This window comes from Stegostoma tigrinum, chromosome 40 (genome assembly GCF_030684315.1).
Source record: "Stegostoma tigrinum isolate sSteTig4 chromosome 40, sSteTig4.hap1, whole genome shotgun sequence".
Classification (NCBI taxonomy): domain Eukaryota; kingdom Metazoa; phylum Chordata; class Chondrichthyes; order Orectolobiformes; family Stegostomatidae; genus Stegostoma; species Stegostoma tigrinum.
In genome coordinates this window covers 16158752-16184699 of record NC_081393.1, presented here as the reverse complement: position 1 = coordinate 16184699, position 25948 = coordinate 16158752, and the positions used below count along the sequence as shown (strand labels likewise).

The 25948-nt window shown below is 41.8% G+C and overlaps 1 protein-coding gene across 2 annotated transcripts; it reads right to left on the bottom strand.

The window, feature by feature from the left end:
• Positions 1–1813: 1813 nt before the first annotated feature.
• enkd1 (enkurin domain containing 1) lies at positions 1814–24709 on the bottom strand. Of its 2 annotated transcripts, none has more exons than XM_048523109.2 (9): positions 24662–24709; positions 22055–22148; positions 20852–21076; positions 18486–18658; positions 15438–15587; positions 15036–15205; positions 14093–14229; positions 7990–8158; positions 1814–2003 (listed from the first exon to the last, which is right to left on the bottom strand). In XM_048523109.2, the coding sequence occupies exons 2-8, from the start codon at positions 22137–22139 to the stop codon at positions 7998–8000; spliced, it is 1101 nt and encodes a 366-aa protein (XP_048379066.1). In that variant the 5' UTR covers positions 22140–22148; positions 24662–24709; the 3' UTR covers positions 1814–2003; positions 7990–7997. The 2 variants fall into 2 exon arrangements, with proteins under 2 accessions (XP_048379066.1, XP_048379065.1); XM_048523108.2 differs by having other exon boundaries at positions 1816–2003; positions 7985–8158.
• Between the last annotated feature and the right edge of the window lie 1239 nt (positions 24710–25948).

Genomic DNA, 25948 nt, shown 5'->3' with positions numbered 1-25948 from the left:
CTCGTCCATGCCAACCAGATATCCTAAATTAATCCAGTCTCATTTGACAGCATTTGGTTCATATCCTTTTATACCCTTCTTATTCATATACCATCCAGTTGCCTTTTAAATGTTGTAATTCTAACAAACTCCAAATGTCCAGAGATATGAGATACTAGATAGCAAAGGCAGCAGCTGTGCAGGTTACTGCTGTGTCAAACTGCAGTGTAAGTTTCTTTCTCCATTTGAATCACTGTTTTTGTCTCTCTTCCTCCTTTTTAAAGTGACATTGTTTTGATTTTATTTTCCTCCCAAAGTTCCAAAACAATCGAACAGCTTAAAGAATAGCAATTATTGCTCCTAGAATTTGAGGAAATCAGTACCAACACTGAAAATACATCAAGGGAGCAGCTCCTACAGCCGTAATGTTTTTCCCATCCTCCATCTTGAATTACCTAGAGTTCCAACTTTTTAAAACAAAACCTCAAGGCCATACATGCACTTTAGTCTAGTAGTTCTGCTAGACTGCTCGATATCCCGCCTTAAAACCTCTCTTCAAAAAAAACCTGCACAAAATAACCACTGTTAAAGCCTGCTATCATCACAATAACCAGGTACCAGTTATCATGATGATTAAGCGCAGTGAGGGACAGAAGAAATGTACAGCCACTGGCCCCAACACTCTTTTACATGATGACATGAAACTGGTCTTGTCCAGGCAATGAAAGATTCAAGAGAGAGCGAACCTAACAATTTCACCTTGAAATGCAATTGCATTACCGTGAATACCACGCAGGCACAATTACCAAATAACAGCTACAGACCAAAAACACAAATGGACCTATGACATAAAAGCAATGGCTACAAGAGCAGGTCAGATGCTGGGATTTTATGGCGAGTAACTCACCTCTTGACGTCCCAAAGCCTTCAAGAATCGACAAAGCTCAAGTCAGGAATGTGATAGAATACTCTCTCCTTGCCTGGATGGTGCTGCCAACTATAATGAAGAGCATTTACACCAATCAGTCCATTTGACTGGCAGCCCATCCACCATCATTCACTCCCTCCACCGTTGAAACACAGTGGCAACAGTGTGTACCACTGACAAGATGCAATGCAACAACTCAAGGTGGCTTCAGCAGCACCTTCCGAACTTGCAAACTACCACAAATATGGACAATGGTAGCAGATGATGGAAACACCACAACCTGCAAGTTCCCCTCCAAACCACTCACCATCTTGATTTAGAACCATATATGAAGCTATTCCTTCACTGTCACCAAGTCAAAATCTAGGATCCCTCTTGCAAACACAATTCTAGCTGTATTCACACCACATGGACTTTTGCAGTTCACCATCACTTTTGCAAGGGATTAGGGATTCACACAGAAGCTGATTTGACAGCTGATTTCACTTTCCACGAAATCATGTTTTTAAACACATCTTCAGGACAACCTAGAAGCATTACACAGCCATCGAGTACTTTCAAATTACATTTAAAAATTAAACAAAAAGAAAACATAAACTCAGGATCTCCATAGCTTTGTGACCTGAAAATGAATGAGTTTTAATTCAACAAAAATGAGGATATAAGGGTGAGAAAATCTCAGGACAGCATATTTTTGGGCAAGGAAAAACAATGTGGGAAAATAACACATCACCTTGATAAATATTATCGATGTGTTGTGCTGTTTGTGCTTGTGTAATCTTGTTATTATCATTATCATGTTGTACTATTCTACCTGCTGTCCTTGAAATTATGGTTGAGTGTCCAGACATTTGCTTTCATTTAGTGTTAGCTAGCTCTGAAAGAATGAAAACTCACTTTTATTTTAAAATGTTAATAAATTTAATGAAAAAGCATTGCTATTACAGAATTAATATTCAATTATATTGATTAAAATCTGACAATTAACTTATTTACATGCCTGAAGAAGTTAGCAACAGTCCCACGAATGAATGTACACCTTATTCCCAACAGGATCAGCTCAGTGCCTGGCAACGAGTAGCTTTCAGCCAGAAGCCTGCATTAAAAAAAACAAAAACTGAAAAACTTGGCATCAGACAATTCACTCAACAAATTGGCTATAAAACATGATTTTGCATCTTCATCTTATCAAAATATACCTCCAAACAAAAATGGGGAAATGAGATCAACAGCTTTGTAAAACTAATTCTGATGTTTTCCACCTTTTTGTCACCCTCTCCTGAAGGCACTATTATAAACGTCTTATAATTCTACAAGCAGCAGGGAACTTAAATGGTCTTGCTTAAAGTGAGATTCACAAGCCAAAAGGCTTCTTTCTCTGCTGTAACAGCTAAACGTGAGTGCTGAACTGCCACTGCCTCAGAGAGAGTCACGCTTTCAGTCAAGCTTGATTCCATCTGAACCTGAATCCTTACACACACCTTCCAGAATTTGATGCAGTGCCCCAATGATCAGGCAACTCAACCAACAGCTATTTTAACAAAGAAAATATATTTTCTGTTAGGAACCTAAGAGATCACCTGTTAATTGCCAGAGCTTTCTGCATTAATTGGATGCCAAAAATCTCCCAGGTCTCTCTAAGACCATAAGACATAGGAGTGGAAGTAAGGCCATTCAGCCCATCGAGTCCACTCTGCCATTTAATAATGGCTGATGGGCATTTCAACTCCACTTCCCTGCACTCTCCCTGTACCCCTTTATTCCTTGTGAGATCAAGAATTTATCAATCTCCGCCTTAAGACATTTACCGTTCCAGCCTCCACTCCGCTCAGTGGCAATGAATTCCACAGGCCCACCACTCTCTGGCTGAAGAAATGTCTCCTCATTTTTGTTTTAAATTTACCCCTCTAATTCTAAGGCTGTGCCCACAGGTCCTAGTTTCGCCGCCTATCGGAAACAACTTTCCAGCATCCACCCTTTCTAAGCCATACATTATCTTGTAAGTTTCAATTAGATCTCCCCTCAACCTTCTACACTCGAATGAATACAATTCCAGGATCCTCAGCCGTTCAACGTACGTTAAACCTAGCATTCCAGGGATCATCCGTGAGAATCTCCGCTGGACAAGCTCCAGCGCCAGTATGTCCTTCTTGAGGTGTGGGGCCCAAAATTGGACACAGTATTCTAAATGGGGCCTAACTAGAGCTTTATGAAGTCTCAGAAGCACATCACTGCTTTTATATTCCAACCCTTGAGATAAACGGCAACATTACGTTTGCCCTCTTAATCACAGGCTCTACCTGCAAGTTAACCTTTAGGGAATCCTAAGTCCTGCTGCAGCTGTACAGGGCCCTGGTGAGACCACACCTGGAGTATTGTGTGCAGTTTTTGTCTCCAAATTTGAGGAAGGACATTCTTGCTATTGAAGGAGTGCAGCGTAGGTTCACGAGGTCAATTCCCAGAATGGTGGGACTATCATATGTTGAAAGATTGGAGCGACTGGGCTTGTATACCCTTGAGTTTAGAAGGATGAGAGGGGATCTGATTGAGACGTATAAGATTATTAAGGGATTGCACACTCTGGAGGCAGGAAGCATATTTCTGCTGATGGGTGAGTCTAGAACCAGAGGACGCAGTTTAAAAATAAGGGATAGGCCATTTAGAACAGAGTTGAGGAAAAACTTCTTCACCCAGAGAGTGGTGGATATATGGAATGCTCTGCCCCAGAAGGCAGTGGAGGCCAACTCTCTGGATACTTTCAAGAAAGAGATGGATAGAGTTCTTAAAGATAGTGGAATCAAGGGTTATGGGGATAAGGCAGGAACAGGATACTGATTGTGGATGATCATCCATGGTCATAATGAATGGTGGTGCTGGCTCAAAGGGCCGAATGGCCTACTCCAGCACCTATTGTCTATTGTCTATTGAATCCTGGACCAACACTCCCAGATCCCTTTGTACTTCTGCTTTATGAATTTTCTCACCGTTTAGAAAATAGTCCATGCCTGTATTCTTTTTTCCAAAGTGCAAGACCTTGCATTTGCTCACGTTGAATTTCATCAGCCATTTCCTGGACAACTCTCCTAAGCTGTCTAAATCTTTCTGCAGTCGTCCCACCTCCTCAGTACTACCTGCTTGTCCACCTATCTTCATATCATCGGCAAACTTCGCCAGAATGCCTCCAGTCCCTTCATCCAGATCATTTATATATAAAGTGAACAGCTGCAGCCCCAACACTGAACCCTGGGGGACACCACTTCCATTCCGAAGAAGAGCCTTTTATCCCAACTCTCTACCTTCTGTCAGACAGCCAATCCTCAATCCAAGCTAGTACCTCACCTCGAACACCGTGGGCCCTCACCTTACTCAGCAGCCTCCCGTGAGGCACCTTATCAAAGGCCTTTTGGAAGTCTCGATAGATAACATCCACTGGATTTCCCTGGTCTAACCTACTTGTTACCTCTTCAAAGAATTCTAACAGGTTTTTCAGGCACGACCTCCCCTTACTAAATCCATGCTGACTTGTTCTAACCCGACCCTGCACTTCCAAGAACTTAGAAATCTCATCCTTAAGAATGGATTCTAGAATTTTACCAACAACCGAGGTTAGGCTAATCGGCCTATAATTTACCATCTTTTGTCTTGATCCTTTCTTAAACAAGGGGGTTACAACAGCGATTTTCCAATCAACTGGGACTTTCCCAGACTCCAGTGACTTTTGAAAGATCACAACCAAAGCCTCCGCTATTTCCTCAGCCACCTCCCTCAGAACTCTAGGATGTACCCCATCAGGGCCAGGAGATTTATCAAGTTTTAGACCTTTTAGCTTTTCTAGCACTTTCTTTTTTGTAATGCCTCCCATCCTCAACTCTGCTCCCTGATTCTCCTTAATTGTTGGGATACTACTCATGTCTTCCACTGTGAAGACTGACGGAAAGCACTTATTAAGTTCTTCAGCTATTTCCTTATCTCTCATCACTAGCCTTCCAGCATCAATTTGGAGCAGCCCAATGTCTACTTTCGCCTCTCGTTTGTTTCTTATGTATTGAAAGAAACTTTTACTATCATTTCTAGTATTGCTAGCTATCCTACCTTCATATTTGATCCTCTCCTTCTTTATTGCTCTCTTTGTTATCCTTTGTTTGTTTTTGTAGCCTTCCCAATCTTCTGAGATAGAGACTTTATAGGCTGTCTGTTTCTCTTTGATACATTTCCTGACTTCCTTTGTCAGCCATGGCTAACTAATCCGCCCCCAGATAATCTCTTTTCTTTGGGATGAACCTCTGTACTGTGTCTTCAATTATACCGAGAAACACCTGCCATTGTTGCTCTACTGTCTTCCCCGCTAGGCTCCGCTTCCAGTTGATTTTCGTCAATTCCTCTCTCATGCCCGTGTAATACCTTTATTTAACTGGAACACCATTACATCCGATTTTGCCTTCTCTCTTTCCAGGCTCATTACATAGCACTAAGTCCAGAATAGCCTGCTCCCTGTGGGCTCCATCGCAAGCTGTTCCAAAAAGCCATCCTGTAAACATTCCATGAATTCCCTTTCTTTGGATCCACCGGCAACTTATTCACCCAGTCCACTTGCATATTGAAGTCCCCCATGATCACCATGACCTTGCCTTTCTGACATGCCCTATCTATTTCCCGGTGCATCTTGCGCCCCTGGTCCTGATCACTGTTAGGAGGTCTGTACGTAACTCCCATTATGGTTTTTTTGCCTTTGTGGTTCCTCAACTCCACCCACACAGACTCCACATCCTTTGACCCTGTGTCATTCAGTGCCATAGATTTAATTTCATTCTTAACTAACAAGGCAACCCTGCCACCTCTGCCCACCTCCCTGTCTTTTCGATAAGTCGTAAATCCTTGGATGTTTAACTGCCAGTCCTGAACTCCCTGCAACCATGTCTCTGCGATGCCTACCACATCATAATCATTCAAGATGATTTGTGCTGTTAATTCATCTACTTTGTTACGAATACTATGGGCATTTAGGTAAAGTGCCTTAATGCTAACTTTCTTATTATTATTAGAGATATTGGAAATCATACGATGTCCTAAGTTATCTTTCCTTTTTGCTGTATTCCTAGACTACCTCGAGCTTAAACCCATCTGTACACATGCTATCCTGCTGCTTATCTTTCCTTTTAACTTCATACTCCCTGTCGCTTTTGCTTTCCCTTCCCCCGACTCAGAAGTTTAAAGTCCTACTGACCACCCTATTTATCCTTTTCGCAAGAACACTGGTTCTAGATTGGTTCAGGTGGAGACCGTCCCAATGGTACAGATCCCCCCGGTTCCAAAACTGATGCCAATGCCCCATGAAATGGAATCCTTCTTTCCCACACCAATCCCTTAGCCACGTGGTTGCTTCCCTAACTTTCTTATCCCTATGCCAATTGGCACATGGCTCAGGTAGTAATCCGGAGATTATGACCCTCAACACATCAAAATTACATCCTGTGCTATGATTGTCTGTGAAAATATCAGCACACTGCTCCACTGAAGCTGTTACTTCTACAGTCCTGTCGAATTAATACAAAGCTTCCATTTGCCACTAGATGGACCTCTTGTGATTTAAATGTCCTCTGATTGTACAGAGTATTTTCATAAGTCTGATCATTGTGACAAACTCTGGAGCTTTTTTTTTAAAATTGGGGAAATCTTACTGCAACTGTACAAGGTGCTGGTGAGACCACATCTGGACCACAGATTTTTTTGGACTCCTTCTTGAAGAAAATATACAATGTCTTTGGAGGCAGTTCAGAGAAGGTTTAAGAAGATGATCCCTGATTATCTTATGGCTAAAGATTAAACAGGTTGAGCCTCTACTCACTTGAATTTCGAAAACTAAGTGGTGATTTTATTGAGACATTTAGGATTCTTAACAGGGCTCGACAGGGTAAATACTGAGAGAATGCTTCCCTTCAGTGGAAGAGTGTAAGACCAGATGCACAGATTCAGAATTAAGAGGCGATGATTTGAGACTGAAATGAGGAGAATTTCTTCTCTCATACACAGTTAAGTGATTCTGGAATCCTTTGCCCCAGAGATCTGTGGGGGAAAAGTCCTCTGTGTGTATTTACAGCTGAGATGAAACCAGTAGGGGAGTCGAGGGTTATGGGGAAAGGGCAGGAAAGTAGACACGAGAAGTGTCGGATCAGCCACGATCCAATTGACTGGTGAAGCAGGCTCAAGCGGTCAATTGATGTACTACTGTTTCTATTTCTTATAGTCTTACACATTAAATATGTTTCTACATTTTAGTAAGTAATTATTGTCTATATAATGCAACCTGTGAAATGTGGCATGCAATTTTCTAAAAACAGAAATACTAAAACGTACTCAGTTTCCAAAAGTGAGCAAAATTAAGACGTGGTAAAACTAAACATTTCTCTGTCTATTTAATACAAATTGCATATTGCTGTCAAAATTCAATTATTTCCCTGATGGATCTCACCTGTGAATTATAAATATGTTCTGAATCAAAATGTTAACTATAAAGGGAAAGAAACCTCACTGGCATGGGCCATTTCCTCCATTTTTTGGCCAGTGCCAGTTCTGTCTTGAAACTCTGTACTGAGTTACAGTTGCATGAGTGGTACATCATCCGAACAGCTCCCCATATGCAAACATTTGGACCAGGGTCTTGATAATGAGGGACAGTTGACTACAGAGCACACTGCAGTCAAGCTTAATCCTGCCTTTCCATCAGAACTATTTACAAAAATCCCAGTTGTTGATTTTGTCTATTATGATTGAAAACCTTGTCAGTTTCCTCTACCCAGCTATGTGGTCAGTTGTGATGCTGACTCCACTGCTAACTCAGCACAGACTGTGAACTATCTGTCATCAGATAAGCTACTTGGAACCACTGAGGCAATATGCATCCCCTGCTGATCTTGGTGGTTTAAGCAATTATGGGTGGATGAGGTGTTGATTCACCTTTGGTATTACTGCGCTCAACACAGTCCCTCTTCCAGGTCATAACCATTTTGCTCAAAATTATTATTTGAAGTAACAAATAAAATATTCTCTGACAGAATCAATGTTGTAGCTAAATTTTACCTCACCGACTTGCTCAGTCATTGGTTTTGATGAAAACTTTTGGCCGTGAGAAAATTTTAATAGCTTCTTCAATTTCAGCCAACTTCTTTTCAAGGTCAGTAAGTCGATTCTGCATACCAATGGTATCCACTCTTACAGGGAACAACAGCAGTTGCTTGGTCAGCTGTTGTTGGGCTGAAAGACAAGAACAGATCAAACCAAATAAGCTTAGAAGTGTAGTTAGAATACATTACAAAAGCCACACCCCTGTGCAATCTCAATGATAAGACAACAGCTCCAAATATGTTTAATCAATCCCTAATATTGCTCCTTGGAAAATGGTCAAAATACACAAGTCTAAATAACACTTGAAAAGATTTGTTGTTCAAGGTGGAAAAAATGAGGCAATTGTTAAAACTTACTGCAATTGCACGTTGGAAATCAAGCACCACTATTCCCAGAATCATGACAAAAGTTGAAGATTTCAAAAAGTACACAAAGTTCCTGAACTGACCTGACTTTCAAGACCTGATTGAGAAAAAACATAGCCCTCATTTTTGAGATGAGCAAGAATGACTATTTATTGCGAGTAATTAGACTCTAACTACACCAACAATTGTAAACCTTTGACATATAATACTCATTAAAACTATAATGCCCTTATAGATTCCCCCTTGCACACAGACAGTGTAAACTGGGGAAAAACTGGTAGTTTTTGTTCCCAAGTACCGTTGTTGAGATGATCCTTATGACTTTTCTGCTGTTCACTGCATTATTTTTCTGATTTCTTTCAATGGTTGGTGAGAGAATAAAAAAGAGGTTTGTACAATTACTAATAGAATCTCTATCTTCACAATTATAAGTCACAGCATAGAACAACTATTGGAACAAAATCACCATTTTCTTCAGGTGAGTTATGACTGCAGAGAACAGAAATACCAGTCCTGAACTGGGGAAAAAGTGAACAGCTCTCTCTCTCTCTCTCTCTCTCTCTCTAACTCGTTCCTATCATCAAGCTGTTCATTTACCCGAGAACCAATCACACAGTTGTTGACAGGCAAAAATATCTCTGTCATTAATAATTGGTCACTAGTCCATAAAGCAATCTATTTCTTGTGGATGGTTGGCTCGCCAAGCTTGTTCGTTATTCCACAGACATTTTATTGCCCTGCCGGATAAAATCATCAGCGCGGCCCCCGATGAAGCGCTGTTGTGTATTACAATGGAGTGTATCCATTGCAAAGGAAAACCGGAAGTGAGGTGATCCAGCTTTATGGACACTAAAGTTTAAATAACAGGTGGGAAAACACAACAGCGCTTCATCGGAGGCTGCACTGATGATGTTACCCAGCAGGGTAACGAAACATCGGCGGAACAACAAATCAGCTCGGCGAGTCAACCAACTACAACATCCACAACCTGGGCTGCAAATCTACCCTAAAATCTTAGATAATCAATTTCTTGTTGCCAGCAAAATCTGCATCATTGGTTCCAAATCGTCAGCAACTCTACAAATACTTGCTTACATGATGCCTGATATGGGTGGCAGATTACTTGTTTTTCAAAACTGCAACCACTCTTCAAAACAATTTTTTTAGGGAAAAAAACACTTCTCGTTTTCAGTCCTGATTTTTATAAACACAAAGAGAAGATGACATGGTTCTTACAAGATCTGTCAAGATTGACCAAAACAGAAGGCTGACTATTAGATATCAGACAACAACAGTTACAGTAACCACTATGGCAGAGGTTTCAGATCCCAAAAGCAGAATGATTAAAAACTGAAATGGTGATTCTGAAAGTAAATACTATTCTGTTCTCTATTAAAATACCTTCTGAGGTTTCTCAAAACATTAACTGAAAAATTAGTGTCAGCAGCCTAAATTGAGTTTTCCTTGAATCTAAAAGGCCCAATTCTTCTCATTTGTTCAAAGCAAATTTGTAACAATAATCGACTACAACCTTGCGAGATTTACTTAAAGAGGACAAGGCAGTACCACCCATAGCTTCAGGCCAAATTCAGCAGTGAGCTCTAATTCTACATGCAAGCCCCATTTGAGAGGCCAAGTAGCAAACGCAGGTGCATTGAGCTGCCTCCTGCTGACTGATACACCACCAGTGGTACTGCCACTGCAGGATGGTTTTAAATTTTTTTAAACACACTCCCTGTCACAGCCGACAACATTAGACTTTGGACACAGAGTCCTAGCAAAACTAAAACAGCTGTGGTGATAGGGGAAACCAAACAGCCATCACAAACAGAATTGAAAACTTTTTGGACTCAGAGAGACCAGATCACAGTAAAGGACAGCATATTATTATGGACAGCAAGAGCGATTGTCCGGAGCAAAGTTATATTGATGGCCAGGATTGGATGCGGACATAGCCGCATTGGTAGGGCAGTGCTCAGAGTAGCAACAATGATAGAAATTACTGGCAGCAGCTTCTCCACATTCATGGGATTGGCCAGGTAAACTCTGGAATCAGTTACATGTTGACTATGCCCTTTCATGGGCTCAATGTTCTCACTCATTGTGGGCACCCAATCACATTGGCTTAATATGCAGAGTTCATTTGTCAAATACAGAGACAACCATAGAAAAACCATGTGCACCTTTTGCAATATACAGATTCCAAGAAGTGTTGGTCACAGATAAGAACCATTGTTTACCAGCAGGAAATGAGTATCTCCTAAAGTCAAATGGTATTCAACATATAAGGTAATGAAATGTGAGGCTGGATGAACACAGCAGGCCCAGCAGCATCTCAGGAGCACAAAAGCTGACGTTTGGGGCCTAGACCCTTCATCAGAGAGGGGGATGGGGTGAGGGTTCTGGAATAAATAGGGAGAGGGGGGATGCGGACCAAAGATGGAAAAGAAGATAGGTGGAGAGGAGAGTATAGGTGGGGAGGTAGGGAGGGGATAGGTCAGTCCAGGGAAGACGGACAGGTCAAGGAGGTGGGATGAGGTTAGTAGGTAGGAGATGGAGGTGCGGCTTGGGGTGGGAGGAAGGGATGGGTGAGAGGAAGAACAGGTTAGGGAGGCAGAGACAGGTTGGACTGGGTTTGGGATGCAGTGGGTGGAGAGAAAGAGCTGGGCTGGTTGTGTGGTGCAGTGGGGGGAGGGGACGAACTGGGCTGGTTTTGGGATGCGGTGGGGGAAGGGGAGATTTTGAAGCTGGTGAAGTCCACATTGATACCATTGGGCTGCAGGGTTCCCAAGCGGAATATGAGTTGCTGTTCCTGCAACTTTCGGGTGGCATCATTGTGGCACTGCAGGAGGCCCATGATGGACATGTCATCTAAAGAATGGGAGGGGGAGTGGAAATGGTTTGCGACTGGGAGGTGCAGTTGTTTATTGCGAACCGAGCGGAGGTGTTCTGCAAAGCGGTCCCCAAGCCTCCGCTTGGTTTCCCCAATGTAGACCCGCATTGGCCCCAGCTATGGCTGCCTCTTTGTAGGTTACGTGGAACAGTCCCTCTTCCGCACCTACACAGGCCCCAAACCCCACATCTTCCTCCGTTACATTGATGATTGTATCGGCGCCGCCTCTTGCTGCCCAGAGGAGCTCAAACAGTTCATCCACTTCACCAACATCTTCCACCCCAACCTTCAGTTCACCTGGGCCATCTCCAGCACATCTCTCACCTTCCTGGATCTCTCAGTCTCCATCTCAGGCAACCAGCTTGTAACTGATGTCCATTTCAAGCCCACCAACTCCCACAGCTACCTAGAATACACCTCCTCCCACCCACCCTCCTGCAAAAATTCCATCCCCTATTCCCAATTCCTCCGCCTCCGCTGCATCTGCTCCCACGATGAGACATTCCACTCCCGCACATCCCAGATGTCCAAGTTCTTCAAGGATCGCAACTTTCCCACCACAGTGGTCAAGAATGCCCTTGACCGCGACTCCCGCATTTCCCGCAACACATCCCTCACACCCCGCCCCTGCCACTACTGCCCAAAGAGGATCCCCCTCGTCCTCACACACCAGCCCACCAACCTCCGGATACAACGCATCATCCTCCGACACTTCCGCCATCTACAATCCGACCCCACCACCCAAGACATTTTTCCATCCCCACCCCTGTCTGCTTTCCGGAGAGACCACTCTCTCCGTGACTCCCTTGTTCACTCCACACTGCCCTCCAACCCCACCACACCCGGTACCTTCCCCTGCAACCGCAGGAAATGCTACACTTGCCTCCACACCTCCTCCCTCACCCCTATCCCAGGCCCCAAGATGACTTTCCACATTAAGCAGAGGTTCACCTGCACATCTGCCAGTGTGGTATACTGCATCCACTGTACCCGGTGTGGCTTCCTCTACATTGGGGAAACCAAGCGGAGGCTTGGGGACTGCTTTGCAGAACACCTCCGCTCGGTTTGCAATAAACAACTGCACCTCCCAGTCGCAAACCATTTCAACTCCCCCTCCCATTCTTTAGATGACATGTCCATCATGGGCCTCCTGCAGTGCCACAATGATGCCACCCGAAAGTTGCAGGAACAGCAACTCATATTCCGCTTGGGAACCCTGCAGCCCAATGGTATCAATGTGGACTTCACCAGCTTCAAAATCTCCCCTTCCCCCACCGCATCCCAAAACCAGCCCAGTTCGTCCCCTCCCCCCACTGCACCACATAACCAGCCCAGCTCTTCCCCTCCACCCACTGCATCCCAAACCCAGTCCAACCTGTCTCTGCCTCCCTAACCTGTTCTTCCTCTCACCCATCCCTTCCTCCCACCCCAAGCCGCACCTCCATCTCCTACCTACTAACCTCATCCCACCTCCTTGACCTGTCCGTCTTCCCTGGACTGACCTATCCCCTCCCTACCTCCCCACCTATACTCTCCTCTCCACCTATCTTCTTTTCTCTCCATCTTCGGTCCGCATCCCCCTCTCTCCCTATTTATTTCAGAACCCTCACCCCAACCCCCTCTCTGATGAAGGGTCTAGGCCCCAAACGTCAGCTTTTGTGCTCCTGAGATGCTGCTGGGCCTGCTGTGTTCATCCAGCCTCACATTTTATTATCTTGGATTCTCCAGCATCTGCAGTTCCCATTGTCACCTTCAACATATAAGGATCGCTCCACACCATTCATCAGCCAATGGTCTGGCAGAAAGAGCAGTCCAAACTTTGACGGCAGGCTTATGAAACAGTGTACAGCTTCACTAGATACCAGACTGTCCCATCTCCTATTACTGGACCACCCCTCATGCAACTGCAGGGATAACTCTGGCAGGGTTGCGAATGAGGAGACGAGTCCACACAAAGGCACATCTGACTCTGGTGTTGTGTGTGGTGTTGCATGTTTGGGGGGGGGTTGCATACATGCTAATGAACAAGCATGTGGACTATATGAAAGCTGCAAACTCGCAAAAGGTACGGGAGCAAATGGTACCTGGCTTCCTAGCTGTCTTTCCCACTGCTATCTGGTTGAACTGTTTTTAAAATAATTCCTCACAAAAGGTGTATCATAGAGTGAGTCAAAATCACAAAGCTATTACACCTTAATAGTTGGTATATCTATAAATGAGGCTGGCACAGGAGAAACTATCATCTGCCTTCTAAATCTTTGACAAGAAGTGATCCACACAATATAATAAAAGATCGCAAATATGTCCATTTCATCAATGGGTGTCACATTGGAGTATCTGAACAAAACGTTCGAAAAACAGGATTCCAGTAACAAGACACCCCTAAAATTCATGATCCTGGATGTTCACTTGAAGTATTAATGTACTTTATGGTACAGATATTGTGCTCAAATCAAGTTCCAATATCAGCTGGAGAACTCCAGTCTCAGTGTTTGATTATCTCTGCACCATTTATATCAAATGGTTAGTCAGAATGACAGAGCAAATGTCTCATCAAAACTCCACAACTGCTACTACTGGAAACTAACTCAGAAAAAATAATTCTGGTTTTTAAAAGTGAACAGGTGCCAAAGACTAATTTTTACATTAACAAATTGCAGAATAAGCAGCAATTATGTACAATCCTTAACCAAAATCTGCACAGCAGTGTTTGTTCAGGAAATTGTTGAAAATAAAATACAGATTGATTAACAAACTTTAGGTTGATTGATGTGCTCCTCCTGATTCAGAGGCTATCACACATACTTTGTTGCAGGGAACTAAGTGTTTCCAGACGTTCATTTTCTGGCATCCTAGTATGTCCAGGAGGCATGCTTGGATCAGGAATATTCTTCTGATGTTCCTCTGCCTCTTTACGCCATTGATTTCTCCGATCAATCAAACTGGAAACAGTCAAAATATGAATTAAGTGTCCTCAATCAAAAACTTGGAAAATAGGAAAATTCAACTAAAAGTGAGAAATGCACCGAGAACGGTAAAGCATTTTATGACAACTCATAATACGGTCTTTCAAATGAGAAAAAACAAAGCTAAAGACCACAACCAAAACGTAAAATCAATAAAGGAGTAAACAAGATACATCAGGAACAAGTGATGAAGCAATGCCAACCTTGAGTTTTAAAGGCTTTAAGACCACAGAATGGAAGAAAGCCAAAGAGAATTGAATCTCTGGGAATAAGATAAAGGAACTCTGCAATCAAGTGATAAGAAGGTGTAGAGCTGGATGAACATAGCAGGCCAAGCAGCATCAGAGGAGCAGGAAGGCTGACGTTTTGGGCCTAGACCTGAAGCGTCAGTCTTCCTGCTCCTCTGCCTGCTGTGTTCATCCAGCTCTACACCTTGTTATCGCAGATTCTCCAGCATCTGCAGTTCCTACTATCTCTGCAATCAAGTGTTGATTTTAACATATTGAGATGCAAAGACGAAGAAGCACATCTAAGAAATTTGATTTCAAGTTTTAGAATGACAACAAAATTTAAGAGGAACAGTGACACAGACAGCATAAAGTGGAGAAATGCTGAAGGCTGTGAAGGAGAGATGGAAGTTTAAGGTGAGACAGGGACAGTCTCTGGAATAAAAAAAAAGTGTTGCAGTAGTACCAGATTGATTTAAATAAATTACCGCAGAAGATAAGATAAAAAGCAAAAGGTTTAGTAAAGTTTAAAATATACCAATAGTCCCTGCTTACTACTGAGGAAGCTGGCCTTTGTTCTTGCTTATATATTCCTGTTGTTCCTTCGCTTTCCTATCAAGCACTTCAGCAAGTGACTGCAGAGATTTGGAGCGTCGCACTGGCATTCTCCTTGCATTCTGAGCATTGTGCTTTACAAAATCAACATTAACACCTTTGACATGAATCTTGAAAAGAAAACAAAGAGATTGGTAACTGATAATTTACATTTTTAAAAATGCCAGAAAAGTGGACAATTGAAATCAGGAAATCTGAATTGAGACAGCATTAAATGCAAAAAGTAAAATGCTTGCATTTATACAATAACTTTCAAGGCTTTATGATGCTTTAGACAATGAGTATTTTTTTTTAAGTGCAATCACAAACGTGAAGGTGAATTTGGACCAAGTCTATCCTCACCTCTCTGTTGGTATCTTCCACTACTTCAGCACAACTCTCTGACTTTGGCGGACTTGGTGACAAGGATCTCTTTGGGCAAACACCTGACCCACATCTTGAGTGTGCTTTAAGATAATGTTGACTTCCAGAATGTTGGGGGGGTGAACTCTCCTAAGGACAAACAGCAAATGATTTGAAAAGAAAATGGAAGAGAAGCAAAATACAGCATGCTTCCTGTATGTGCCTCAGAAAATCTAGCAATACATTACAAAGCTAATGCATCTGCAGTACAACGGACTCATTTTCATATATTTATCTGCACAAAGTTCACATGCTAATCTCTCCTTCAGCACCATGAACAAACCCATTGTCTTTTGCTCTTGGGACCATCATAACCTGTTCTACTTACTCCTCTTCTCCCTCTGTCGAGAGGATAAAAACCATTATTTTCTAACCCCTTTCAGTTCTGAACAAAAGTCACATCAGACTTGAAACATTAACTCTATCCATTGGTGCGCCAGATCCAATGGGATTTTCTGGCACCTTGTGTTTTATTTCAGATTTACAACATCCACAATATTTTCTTCACATTGCATAGTTCATGCAAGTGTATCTCATCCTGCCGGAGGTTAAGAGATGGGTGAGATGCAGCTCCTTCCTTGTACAGAGGGAATTCAATTGGCTCTAAATAACAATTTCAAGATTTAAAGTTCACTTTCGAAAAGTGAAATAAAACCTGTCAATTGAATGACCAAAAAAAGCAGCGACACTGCTGTCCATTTGTCCCTTTGTTCCAGATTTCAGAAAGTTGGAGGGTTCTCCCCATGATGGCAGGAAAGGGATGGAGAAGCTTTCTTGCAGCCAATAAAATTATTATTCAGGAAAAAAAAAATCAGCATACAAAAATGTCAGGACACAAATTTGGAAACAAAATGTAAAACAGAAAAGTATGAAACGTCAATGTGGTTTCAAAGATTTCACGCAAATGTTAAAACTGCTTTCTAAACATGAATGAACATTCCTCACCATTTTCATGGCAAAATAAACTTATCAAGTATTTTTCAATTTAGTCCAGAGTAATTTATTTGCTATTATTACTGGCATCCACCCAGCAATGTAGAAAGTTGTCCTGGAATATCCTGCACATAAAAAGCAGACAAATCCAACAAAGCTAATTACTGCCCCATCAGTCTATCTCAATCATCAGTAAAGTGATGGAAGATGTCATCAAAAGTGCTATCAAGCAGAATCTGCTCAGCAATAACCTGCTCAGTGATGCCTAGTTTGGGTTCCACCAGGGCCACTCTGCTTCTGACCTCATTACAGCCTTGGTTCAAACATGGACAAAAGCGCTGAATTCCAAAGATGAGGTGACAGTAATAGCATCAAGGCTCCATTTGGCCACATGTGAAATCAAAGAGCCTGAGCAAAACTGGAATCAATGGATATCTGGGGGCAAACTCTCCACTCGTTAGAGGCACATCTGGCGCATAGGAGGATGGTCATGGTTGTTGGAGGTCAAAAATCTCAGCTCCAGGACATCTCTGCAGAAGCTCCTCAGTACCCTGAGGAACATGATGTCTTAGGACGAACTGTCTTCAGCTGCTTCATCATAAAGTCAGAAGTAGGGATGTTTGCCAATGATTGCACAATATTCAGCCCCATTCATGACTCTTAAGATACTGAGGCAGTCCATGTTCAAATACAACAAGATTGAGACAATATCCAGGCTTCGGCTGATAGGCGGCAATAACATTCAGGCCACACAAATTCCAGCCTATGACCGTCATCAATAACAGATAATCTAACTACTGTCCTTGTCCTTCAATGGTGTTACCATGACTGAATCCCCACAATCAACTAGATATGCCACATAAAAACAGTGACTACAAGAGCAGGTCAAATGCTAGGAATTACGTGGTGAGTAACTCGCCTCCTGACTCCCCAAAGCCTTATCACCATCAACGGTGCACAAGTCAGGAGTGTGATGGAATACAACCCCCTTGCCTAGATAAATGCAGTTTCAACAAAACTCAAGAAGTTTGACACCATATAGGAGAAAGCAGCTCACTTAATTGACACTACATTCACAAGTATCCATTCCTTCCACCACTGATGCTCAATAGCAGCAGTGTGTACTATCTACAATATGCACTGCAGAAATTCAAAGACAGCAACTTTCAAACTCACAACCACTTCAATCTCAAAGGACAAGGGCAGCACATACATGGGAATACCTCCAGCTTCAAGTTCCCCTCTAAGCCACCTACCTTCCTGACCTCGAAATTTGGCGCTGTTGCTGCGTCAAAATCTTGGAATTCCCTCCCTAACGGCATTGTGGGTAAACCCACAGCAGATGGACTGTAACGGTTGAAGAAGGCAATTCACCACCACCTTCTCAAGGGCAACTTGGACGGCAATAAACGCTGACCAGCTAGCGACGCCCACATCCAACAAATGAATGAAAGCAAAATTAACAACCACACTAAAACAACTATAAAACAGGTGCAGAATCCAAAGACAGTGGAAATCTACAAATGTAACAAAAACATCAAAAACACATCAAGAGTCAGCCTGCATTTGCAAAGAACTGGGTCAGTCAAACAACTTTCCACCTCTTAGGATTATGAAAAGAGATCTTAACATCTTATCCACTTTTCAACCTCTGTTCATCAACAAATACAGCCCTATCTGCTCAGTATTTATAGATTTTCCTGACTTTGTTTTCCAAATAGGACTGTGTGTCTTTCAAGTCTTATCTCCACCTGCAACTCTGTTTTGCCAAATTTCCCTACTGAACACACCAGGTTTTTTTTTAACCCTTACTCAAGGAGCTATTCCTCATAAGTGAATCATTATAGTGAGTCTATTTAACCACAGGAGTATTACAACCAAGATGAGAGGTACCTTTGTAATTCTGACCAGGAATAATAAACGTTGCATACAGAAAACAGGTTTTGTGCAAATTGGTCCAAACCATCTCATGCATTTGTCCTCAAGTCATTAGGAAACTCATCCCAATACTTTACTAACAGCGCAGTATCGTCTTCATGACTAGCTCAAGTCTACCTGTAACTGTGTCATGACTTTTGAAGGAATGGATTCATATTTCTGGGACTTCCAAAGCGCTTTAACAGGTTTGGGGCCACTCAGTTCTCGCTCTTGGTCCTTCTCCCTGCACTTCTTCTGTATCTCCCGCATGCGCCTCACATTCTCCTTTTCATGATCTTTCAGTTCTTTCTCTAAGGAGAAACAAGACTTCTGTGAATTGAAGAGCAAGAGTCCAGATTATCTAGCAAATGAGAAAAAAAACCATCAGGAGGTCTACCGATTTTCATGAATCAAATTAACAAAGTCAGAAGTCACTCAATAACAGGTTTATTTGAAATCACAAACTTTCAGAGCGCTGCTCCTTTGTCAGGTGAAGTCACTTGGTTGGACTATAATCTGGTGTTGTCTACCTTCTGGCTTTGTCCATCTCAGTCCAATGCTGGCATCTCCACATCATCAAATTAACAAACCAAACATTGAATTTTTGCATGTTTTTCATGTGAGTTTTTGTAAATATTTTCATGTCAAGTCCTAGTGACCTTTCAGATAGAGTTATGCAAACTATGAATTAGGAAGCCATTTGGTCCGAAGAACCAGCTTCACCATTCCTTAAGATCATGGCTGATTTCAGCAATGCCTCAACTCCAACTTCCTGCTGACCCCAAGACTCTTTGACTTCTTCTTTATTAATAATCCATCTATCTCAGTGTTAAAATTATTCAGTGACTCTGCCTTCACCACTGTCTAGAGAAGAGAATTCCATAGATTCACAACGCTCTGATATTAAAAAAAATCATCTCATCTGTCATTCATTAGTGACTCCTTATTTTTAACTGTGTCCCTTAGTTCTAGTTTCTCTTGCAGGTATCCTTTCAAATTGTCCTTTGAGCATCCACCCTGTCAAGGTCACTCAGGATTTCACCTCATTCTTCTAAACTCCAGTGAATAAATAAAATCAGAATCCCTACATTGTGGAAACAGGCCCTTCAGCCCAACAAGTTCACACCGACCCTCGGAGCATCCCACCGTAGAACCATCCCCCTATGACCCACCTAACCTACACATCCCTGAACACTGTGGACAATTTACTATGGCCAATCCATCTAGCTTGCACATCTTTGGACTGTGGGAGGAAACCAGAACACCCGGAGGAAACCCACACAGACACGGGGAGAACGTGCAAACTGCACACGGTCACCTGAGGGTAGAAGTGAACCCGGGTTCCTGGTGCTGTGAGGCTGCAGTGCTAACCACTGAGCCACCATGCTGTCCCAAAATTATCTGATCCATGCAAATGTTCCATATAAGCAGAAATAAATCAAATGGATCTTCTCTGAATTGCTTCTAGTGCAATTATATCCATTCCTAAATGAGAAAACTGTATACTGCCCTGAAAATTATTGCAAAACATACCTTCTTTGATAGTCCATTCCTCTCAATGCTCCAGTTGACGTTAAAACAGTATTTCAAAATGTTCACCGCAAACCTCTTTTCTGTCGTGTTCTATGTCTCAATTTATAAAGTCCAATAATCTGTACACCACTTTTTCAACCTGCCATACCACCTTCAATGATTTGTGCACATAGATCTCCAGTCCTTGTGCTCCTGGAGCCCCCTTCAAATTGCAACCTTTACTTTATACTGTCTTTTCTCAATCTTCCCAGCAAAATATATCATTCCATAGTTCCTTATTTCTGTGCTCCTCCAACTCTGGCCTCTTCCTATTTCTATGCTGCTCCAATTCTGGCTACCTAGACTCTAAACACTGAAATTCCCTCTTTAAAACTATTTTCCCCTCCTTCCTGTAATCATCATGATCAGTAAGGTCAATAAAAGATAGATATACTGTTTTTACTTGATATCTGAGTCAAGACACAGCAGATGCGCAGTCAGAACCAAAAATACCTTGAAATCATCACTGCAAAACTGGCTCCCGGTTTGGGAGAGCACTATTTGATTCCATTCAACGGAGAAATCAGCCAACATAATCTACAAGCAACAGAACAATGGCTGCCAGCAGTCTCTATTGTAAAATAGATCTTAACATAAAAATAAAGCAGAGATAACAAGGTGTAGAGCTGGATGAGCACAGCAGGCCAAGCAGCATCAGAGCAGCAAGAAAGCTGACGTTTTGGGCCTAGATCCTTCTTCAGAAAAAAAAAAATTGGCCTGCTGTGTTCATCCAGCTCAACACCTTGTTATCTCAAATTCTCTAGCATCTACAGTTCCTACTATCACTCATAAAAATAAAGCATATCAATACAATATCTCCCCTTAATCCCAGAATTTAATTGTAGTTTTGGATTGGCAAGATTCCAATCCTGATTGATGATAATTCATCAAAATCATTCCCCAGAAACAACACAGTATAAAGATCCATTTACTTTTTGGTGACAATGGTCGATGCAATGACGCTCCTTCCAGCTGCAGCAGCATGCCGACAGAGCCCCTTTGACCTCTCTCCAGGATCTCTCTGGCATTCGAACGCACACGAGGACCTGGCTGCGATGGGCGCGCACTGTAGCATGAGGGGTACAAGGCGGGATCAGGGGCTAATGGTCCCAAAAGGAAATCTAGTTTTAAGCTATTCCCTTCTAGCCGACCCCGAGCTGCAGATAAAAACAGAAGACAAAAATAAGTAGGCATGTCGTTCTGCAAGTACAACCTGTAAATTGATCATTCAGCCACGAGGATCTTCATGCTGAGTTGATCATATCAGCTTCCAAAATTGACACTGAACAATAACAACAAATGAAAACTATCATTACCCTTTCCCCTCTTTACTAAGCTCAGTTTTGCAGGCGTAGAACAATTGGGTAAATTTAGCTCTCATCACTGAGGAGAAATAGGAACTAATTTTCCAATGTCAAATCACAAAGTGCCTAATATTTGCTCCAAGATTGTCAAATTCTCAGTTAAACAATTGGTTGAATCATTATATTTCAAGATATCCTGCAAGATTATTGAACGTGTTAAATGTTGTCACAAAGCTCCCTGAGATCACTCACCGTACAACAAACCATGGTCAGGATAATTAATGATAAAACAGTTATCACCTTTTCCCAGTCAAGCTGTGAAATCAATTTTAGGAATAACTCAAAACAAAGGCACAAATCAGAATCAAATAAATATCATATCTGCTATTAATGAGGTACTGTGAAATATTCAATATTGGGCTAATAATTACTGAATATGAATCTGCAGTCACCCATTACTTGCGCCTATTCTCGACTGAATTTCATCCTAGTATTAATAGGATGTCCAATTATTGTAAATATAACAAGCCTTGAAACTTTCAGTTAGATTCCAACTTGTTATTTTCCCAAGTTTCTAGGAGTATACTGCGTCTGCACAACAATTCTGCTTGTGAAGTAACAAGGTAAAGACATTTTTCTTCATTTTGTTCTTTCAGACTTCCTTAATCCACGCATAGATTTCCAGTGCACAGAATGAGCAAAAGCGCAAGGATCATTGCATGCAGAAACACTTCTTTCAACTTTGTTTCATCCCAGATGAGAATAGGAAATTCAACCAACAACGTAAAAGGAAGATGGAAGCACTTCACTGGAAAACAGGTAAAGCCTCACCTGACAGCGGACGCTTGTAGAAATCTGGGAATAGTGTTGGGTCTGGTGGAATGGGACCAGATATCTTGGAGGGACCCTCGGACATCTTGGTTACCTAACAATACAGAAACAGCTATGTCTAAATAGTTTAAGTGAAAAAGGAGGAACATAGGAATAGGAGGCAGCCAGTTAGTCCCTCAAGCCTGTTCTACCATTTAATTAGATCATGTCTGATCTGTGACTCAATTCATTTTCCTGTTTGTTTCCTGGCACTCAAAAACCCTGGCTTACAAAAGAAAATTCCAATTTCTGTGTTGAAAATCTTGATTGATCTCCAGTGTTACCTTTTAGAAGAAAGAATTGAAGATTTATTCAACGCTTCATACAAAACCATATATCCTGATTTCCTGTCTAAATGCTATAATTTTAAGATCGTCCCTTTTTGGTTCCCCAGCAGACATAATATATTCCCTGTAGCAATGTTATTGGACCTACCATCTTGTTATTAATATAAATTCAATTAAAGATTCAAGAAAAACATTTATGCTCAGAAAAGTGAAATTTGAGATTGCATGAAATGATTAAGGTGAATAGGATAGATATATTTCAGAGAAAGACAGATGCATGTATGACGGAGAAAGGAACAGGAAGTCACACTGCTAGGGTGACAGGTGGGAGGAAGGGCATGTGGAGTAGAAATGTCAATGTGAACCTGAAAAAAAAACTTCACTGTAAATTCTAGGTAATTCGACATGTCTTATAGCTTAAATCTCACCTGCGGCACAGGGCCCAAAACTGAATACAATACTTTGAGTGAGCTCTTTACAACTAAAGGATCTGTTCCTCACTATGCTAACTTTAGATAAAGATTTCATTAATCTTGTTGGATTACTTGTAAAACCTGTTGACTAGTTTTGATCTGTGCACATGAACATCACACTCAAATCCTTTGATTCTCCTTAACTCTTAATCTTTGAGTTAGTTGCCTTTTTTGATTTGTCTCTGGATCTAGAGCATCAGTGGAATAATCTGTAGAGACAGCTAACGCACCTAATTTGCTTTTAATTTTAAGTTTTCTCTCTCATTCCCTTCCTGAATAGCAGAGTCATATTTGCTACTCCCCAGTCCACAGGGCCAGTGCTAAAATCTAATAATATTGGAAAATCAAAACCAACACTTCTAATAATTTTGCAGCTCCTCTTTTTAAACCCTATGATGTCTTTACTATTTTAAACTAATTTAGTTCTTTACACTAATTAAACCTTAGGTTTCCAAATATTTTGATTATTCCTCTTATGGCATCCATTATGAAGTCAGGTACAGAAAATATTTCTTTAACATATTGTTACTTTCATTGTAATTTCTCCCGTCTTTGCCTCAATTACATCAATTTTACTTCCACTGATCTCTTCTAGCATTCTTAGAAAAGCTTTTACAAGCTGTTTCCTTGATGGCTTTCTCCCATTCTATTTTCATCCTCTACCACATTTTTGGTCAGGTTTTCCTGATTTTTAAAATCCTCTGGCTCACACCATCCTTTTTGGTAACATTGCAAGCTGCTTCTTTGAATCTAAGACAGCACTATATTAACTTTATTATTGTGCCATAAATGGGAGTGTTTTCCAGTGGTGTTTTATTCCTTGAAGAACTGTACATTCATTGGGAGAAAATAATTCTTACACATTTGTCATTACTTATGTGTTAATATATTTATGTAATTTCCCAATCTACTTTAAACAACATACCACTCTTTACCTGCTAAAGTGACTTTGCCTAATCCAAAGGCCTAGATAATCTGCACCACACTGAAGTTTACTGTGATTTGATCATATCATTCCTTCTCAGAAAACCCTTACAGGACAGTGGTTGTCAAAGGATGGCCCCCACACCAGTGGTTGTCCACAAGGATCTTTCATCCACCAACTAGTTGAAAATGCAACACAATGCATGGGGTCACACAAGGCAACAGGCTAAACTTTCATCTCCATCACTCATGCAACATCAGGCAACCAGACCACTCCCATGCACATAACACAAAATGTCACAAGTGCACACAACAAGTACAATTTATGTCACCAAGAAATTGGATTTTCAACATTTGTGGGGCTAAATGACAAGAGGAATGCAGCTATTTAGCATGGTCCTGCATATCTACTCATTAGCATCTCATCAGAAGCAGTTTAATTCTTCCCATTAATTCTAACGAGCGTTTTTGCAGTGGTAAGCATAGTGGTTAAGGTAGAACCGATGGGTAGGCTAAAGGGTCATTTGACCCTTATAAGGAGCCTTGGCCAACACAGTTCAACAACCCACTCTTCTAACCCTGTTTGATTGCTGGGACTAAAACCTGTTCCCATCTTGGTTCCTTGTGGGAATCAATGCTGGAGTTATTGGGCTGGAAAACACTTTTGCAGTGTGGGCAGAGCCTACTATGGTCAGAATCCAGTGTATCACTGGCGAGACAAGTTGCAATCAGCAGTAGTCTGGTTAGGACTCCCATTTGCTTGGGGAGGAACGGAATACAGGCTGGCATCAGTCAGAGACCTCCAATGTAAGCCCTTAAGGATTCACAATCAGGACCACCGCAGCTGGGAATACAACCAAAAAGCGCAACAGCCACAGGCTCACCTTCCAACTTTCCAACCGTCCCCGGGCATGCGTACGCCACTTTGAATACACGCATACGCAACGTCATTGCGTCACCTCCGTCACCACGGCAACCGCGTCCTTCACGTCGTCCTGCCATAATTCATGCTTTGTAACATTGGCTACTTCTGTCTTTGACTGTCAAAATGCATGACATATCCATTGAGTTTCTATGGGATATTCGTGATCTAATACAGAATCTCACTGGGAATATTAGCATATAGTATTTGGTTTTAGTGTCAACATCAGGGTGTTGTATCAAGTTTCATTGTGCATATCAGCGTACAGTATTATAGGGATAATTAATACTCATGGAGTCTCACCGTGAGTGACAGGGAAATGCTCACTATGCATCAGACACTCTTTTAGTTTCACCTCATGTTATTCTTCATGTTCTCCAAAGGCAGACACTTTCTTGACCCTGGAGACTGAGGAAAAAGGCATTTTCGGCAGGCTTTTAAAATGCAGAATACTCCCAAGCCCAATTATTCATTTCTCATCACACTCAGAAGTTATATTCATCATGGAGGCTAAGCAAGACTAGTTGTCTAGGCGCTATACAATAGATTGTAAGGTCAGGGAGTCATTCATAATATTATTGAATGATCGTGAGTTAAGACAATGCTAAGGCAGGCTGTGCATCATCCATGGGTTGACCGTTTTTTAACCACTTAATTTATTTTACCAGTTGATGTATCTCACCTGCTCACTTCCCCACCACTGTGCCCACTTGGATCCTTACACTGTGAAGCATGTCACACAGAAACATCGTTTGTAAAAGGTCGCATCAGACTTAGACAGAGTAGGAGACACGCTGTTCATTCATTATGTTCTTCTCCATTTTGAATTGATCCGTTAACAACTCCTCATTGTCATGTCAAACACGCAGACAGATTAGCAGATGACAGACTGCACACAGAAATAGAATTAACATTCTGAAAGTCTTTATTTTTGTTTCCATTCCTCTTTAGGTGGTTAAAAACACTGTATATCTTTGGAACAATGTTTCAATGGGTGATTCTTGTACTTCTCCCAAACTGGGAATGGGAGCAGACAGAGGGCCAGATAGTAGTCACATGTGCACCTGGCTATGTGGCACAAGTTTGCCTTGGGTCCTGAATGGTAAGGAAAAACTGTTCAGAGATGGCCATCAGAGAGTGGAATTCAACAAAAATATTTTTGTTAAAAAAAGAGGTTCTAGAAATAGCTAATTTTCTAAATTAGCTATTTTCCCCCAGATCAGCAATGCATTATAGGTAGGGTCATATT

Excerpts from the sequence above, each read along its gene's own strand:
- enkd1 (XM_048523109.2), bottom strand. The coding sequence starts at position 22,139 with ATGTCCGAGGGTCCCTCCAAGATATCTGGTCCCATTCCACCAGACCCA. Across the intron at positions 15,588-18,485 it reads AAGTCATGACACAGTTACAG|GAGAGTTCACCCCCCCAACA; the intron begins GTAGACTTGAGC and ends GTTTGTCCTTAG. Across the intron at positions 14,230-15,035 it reads AAAGGCCAGCTTCCTCAGTA|TTTGATTGATCGGAGAAATC; the intron begins GTAAGCAGGGAC and ends GACTGTTTCCAG.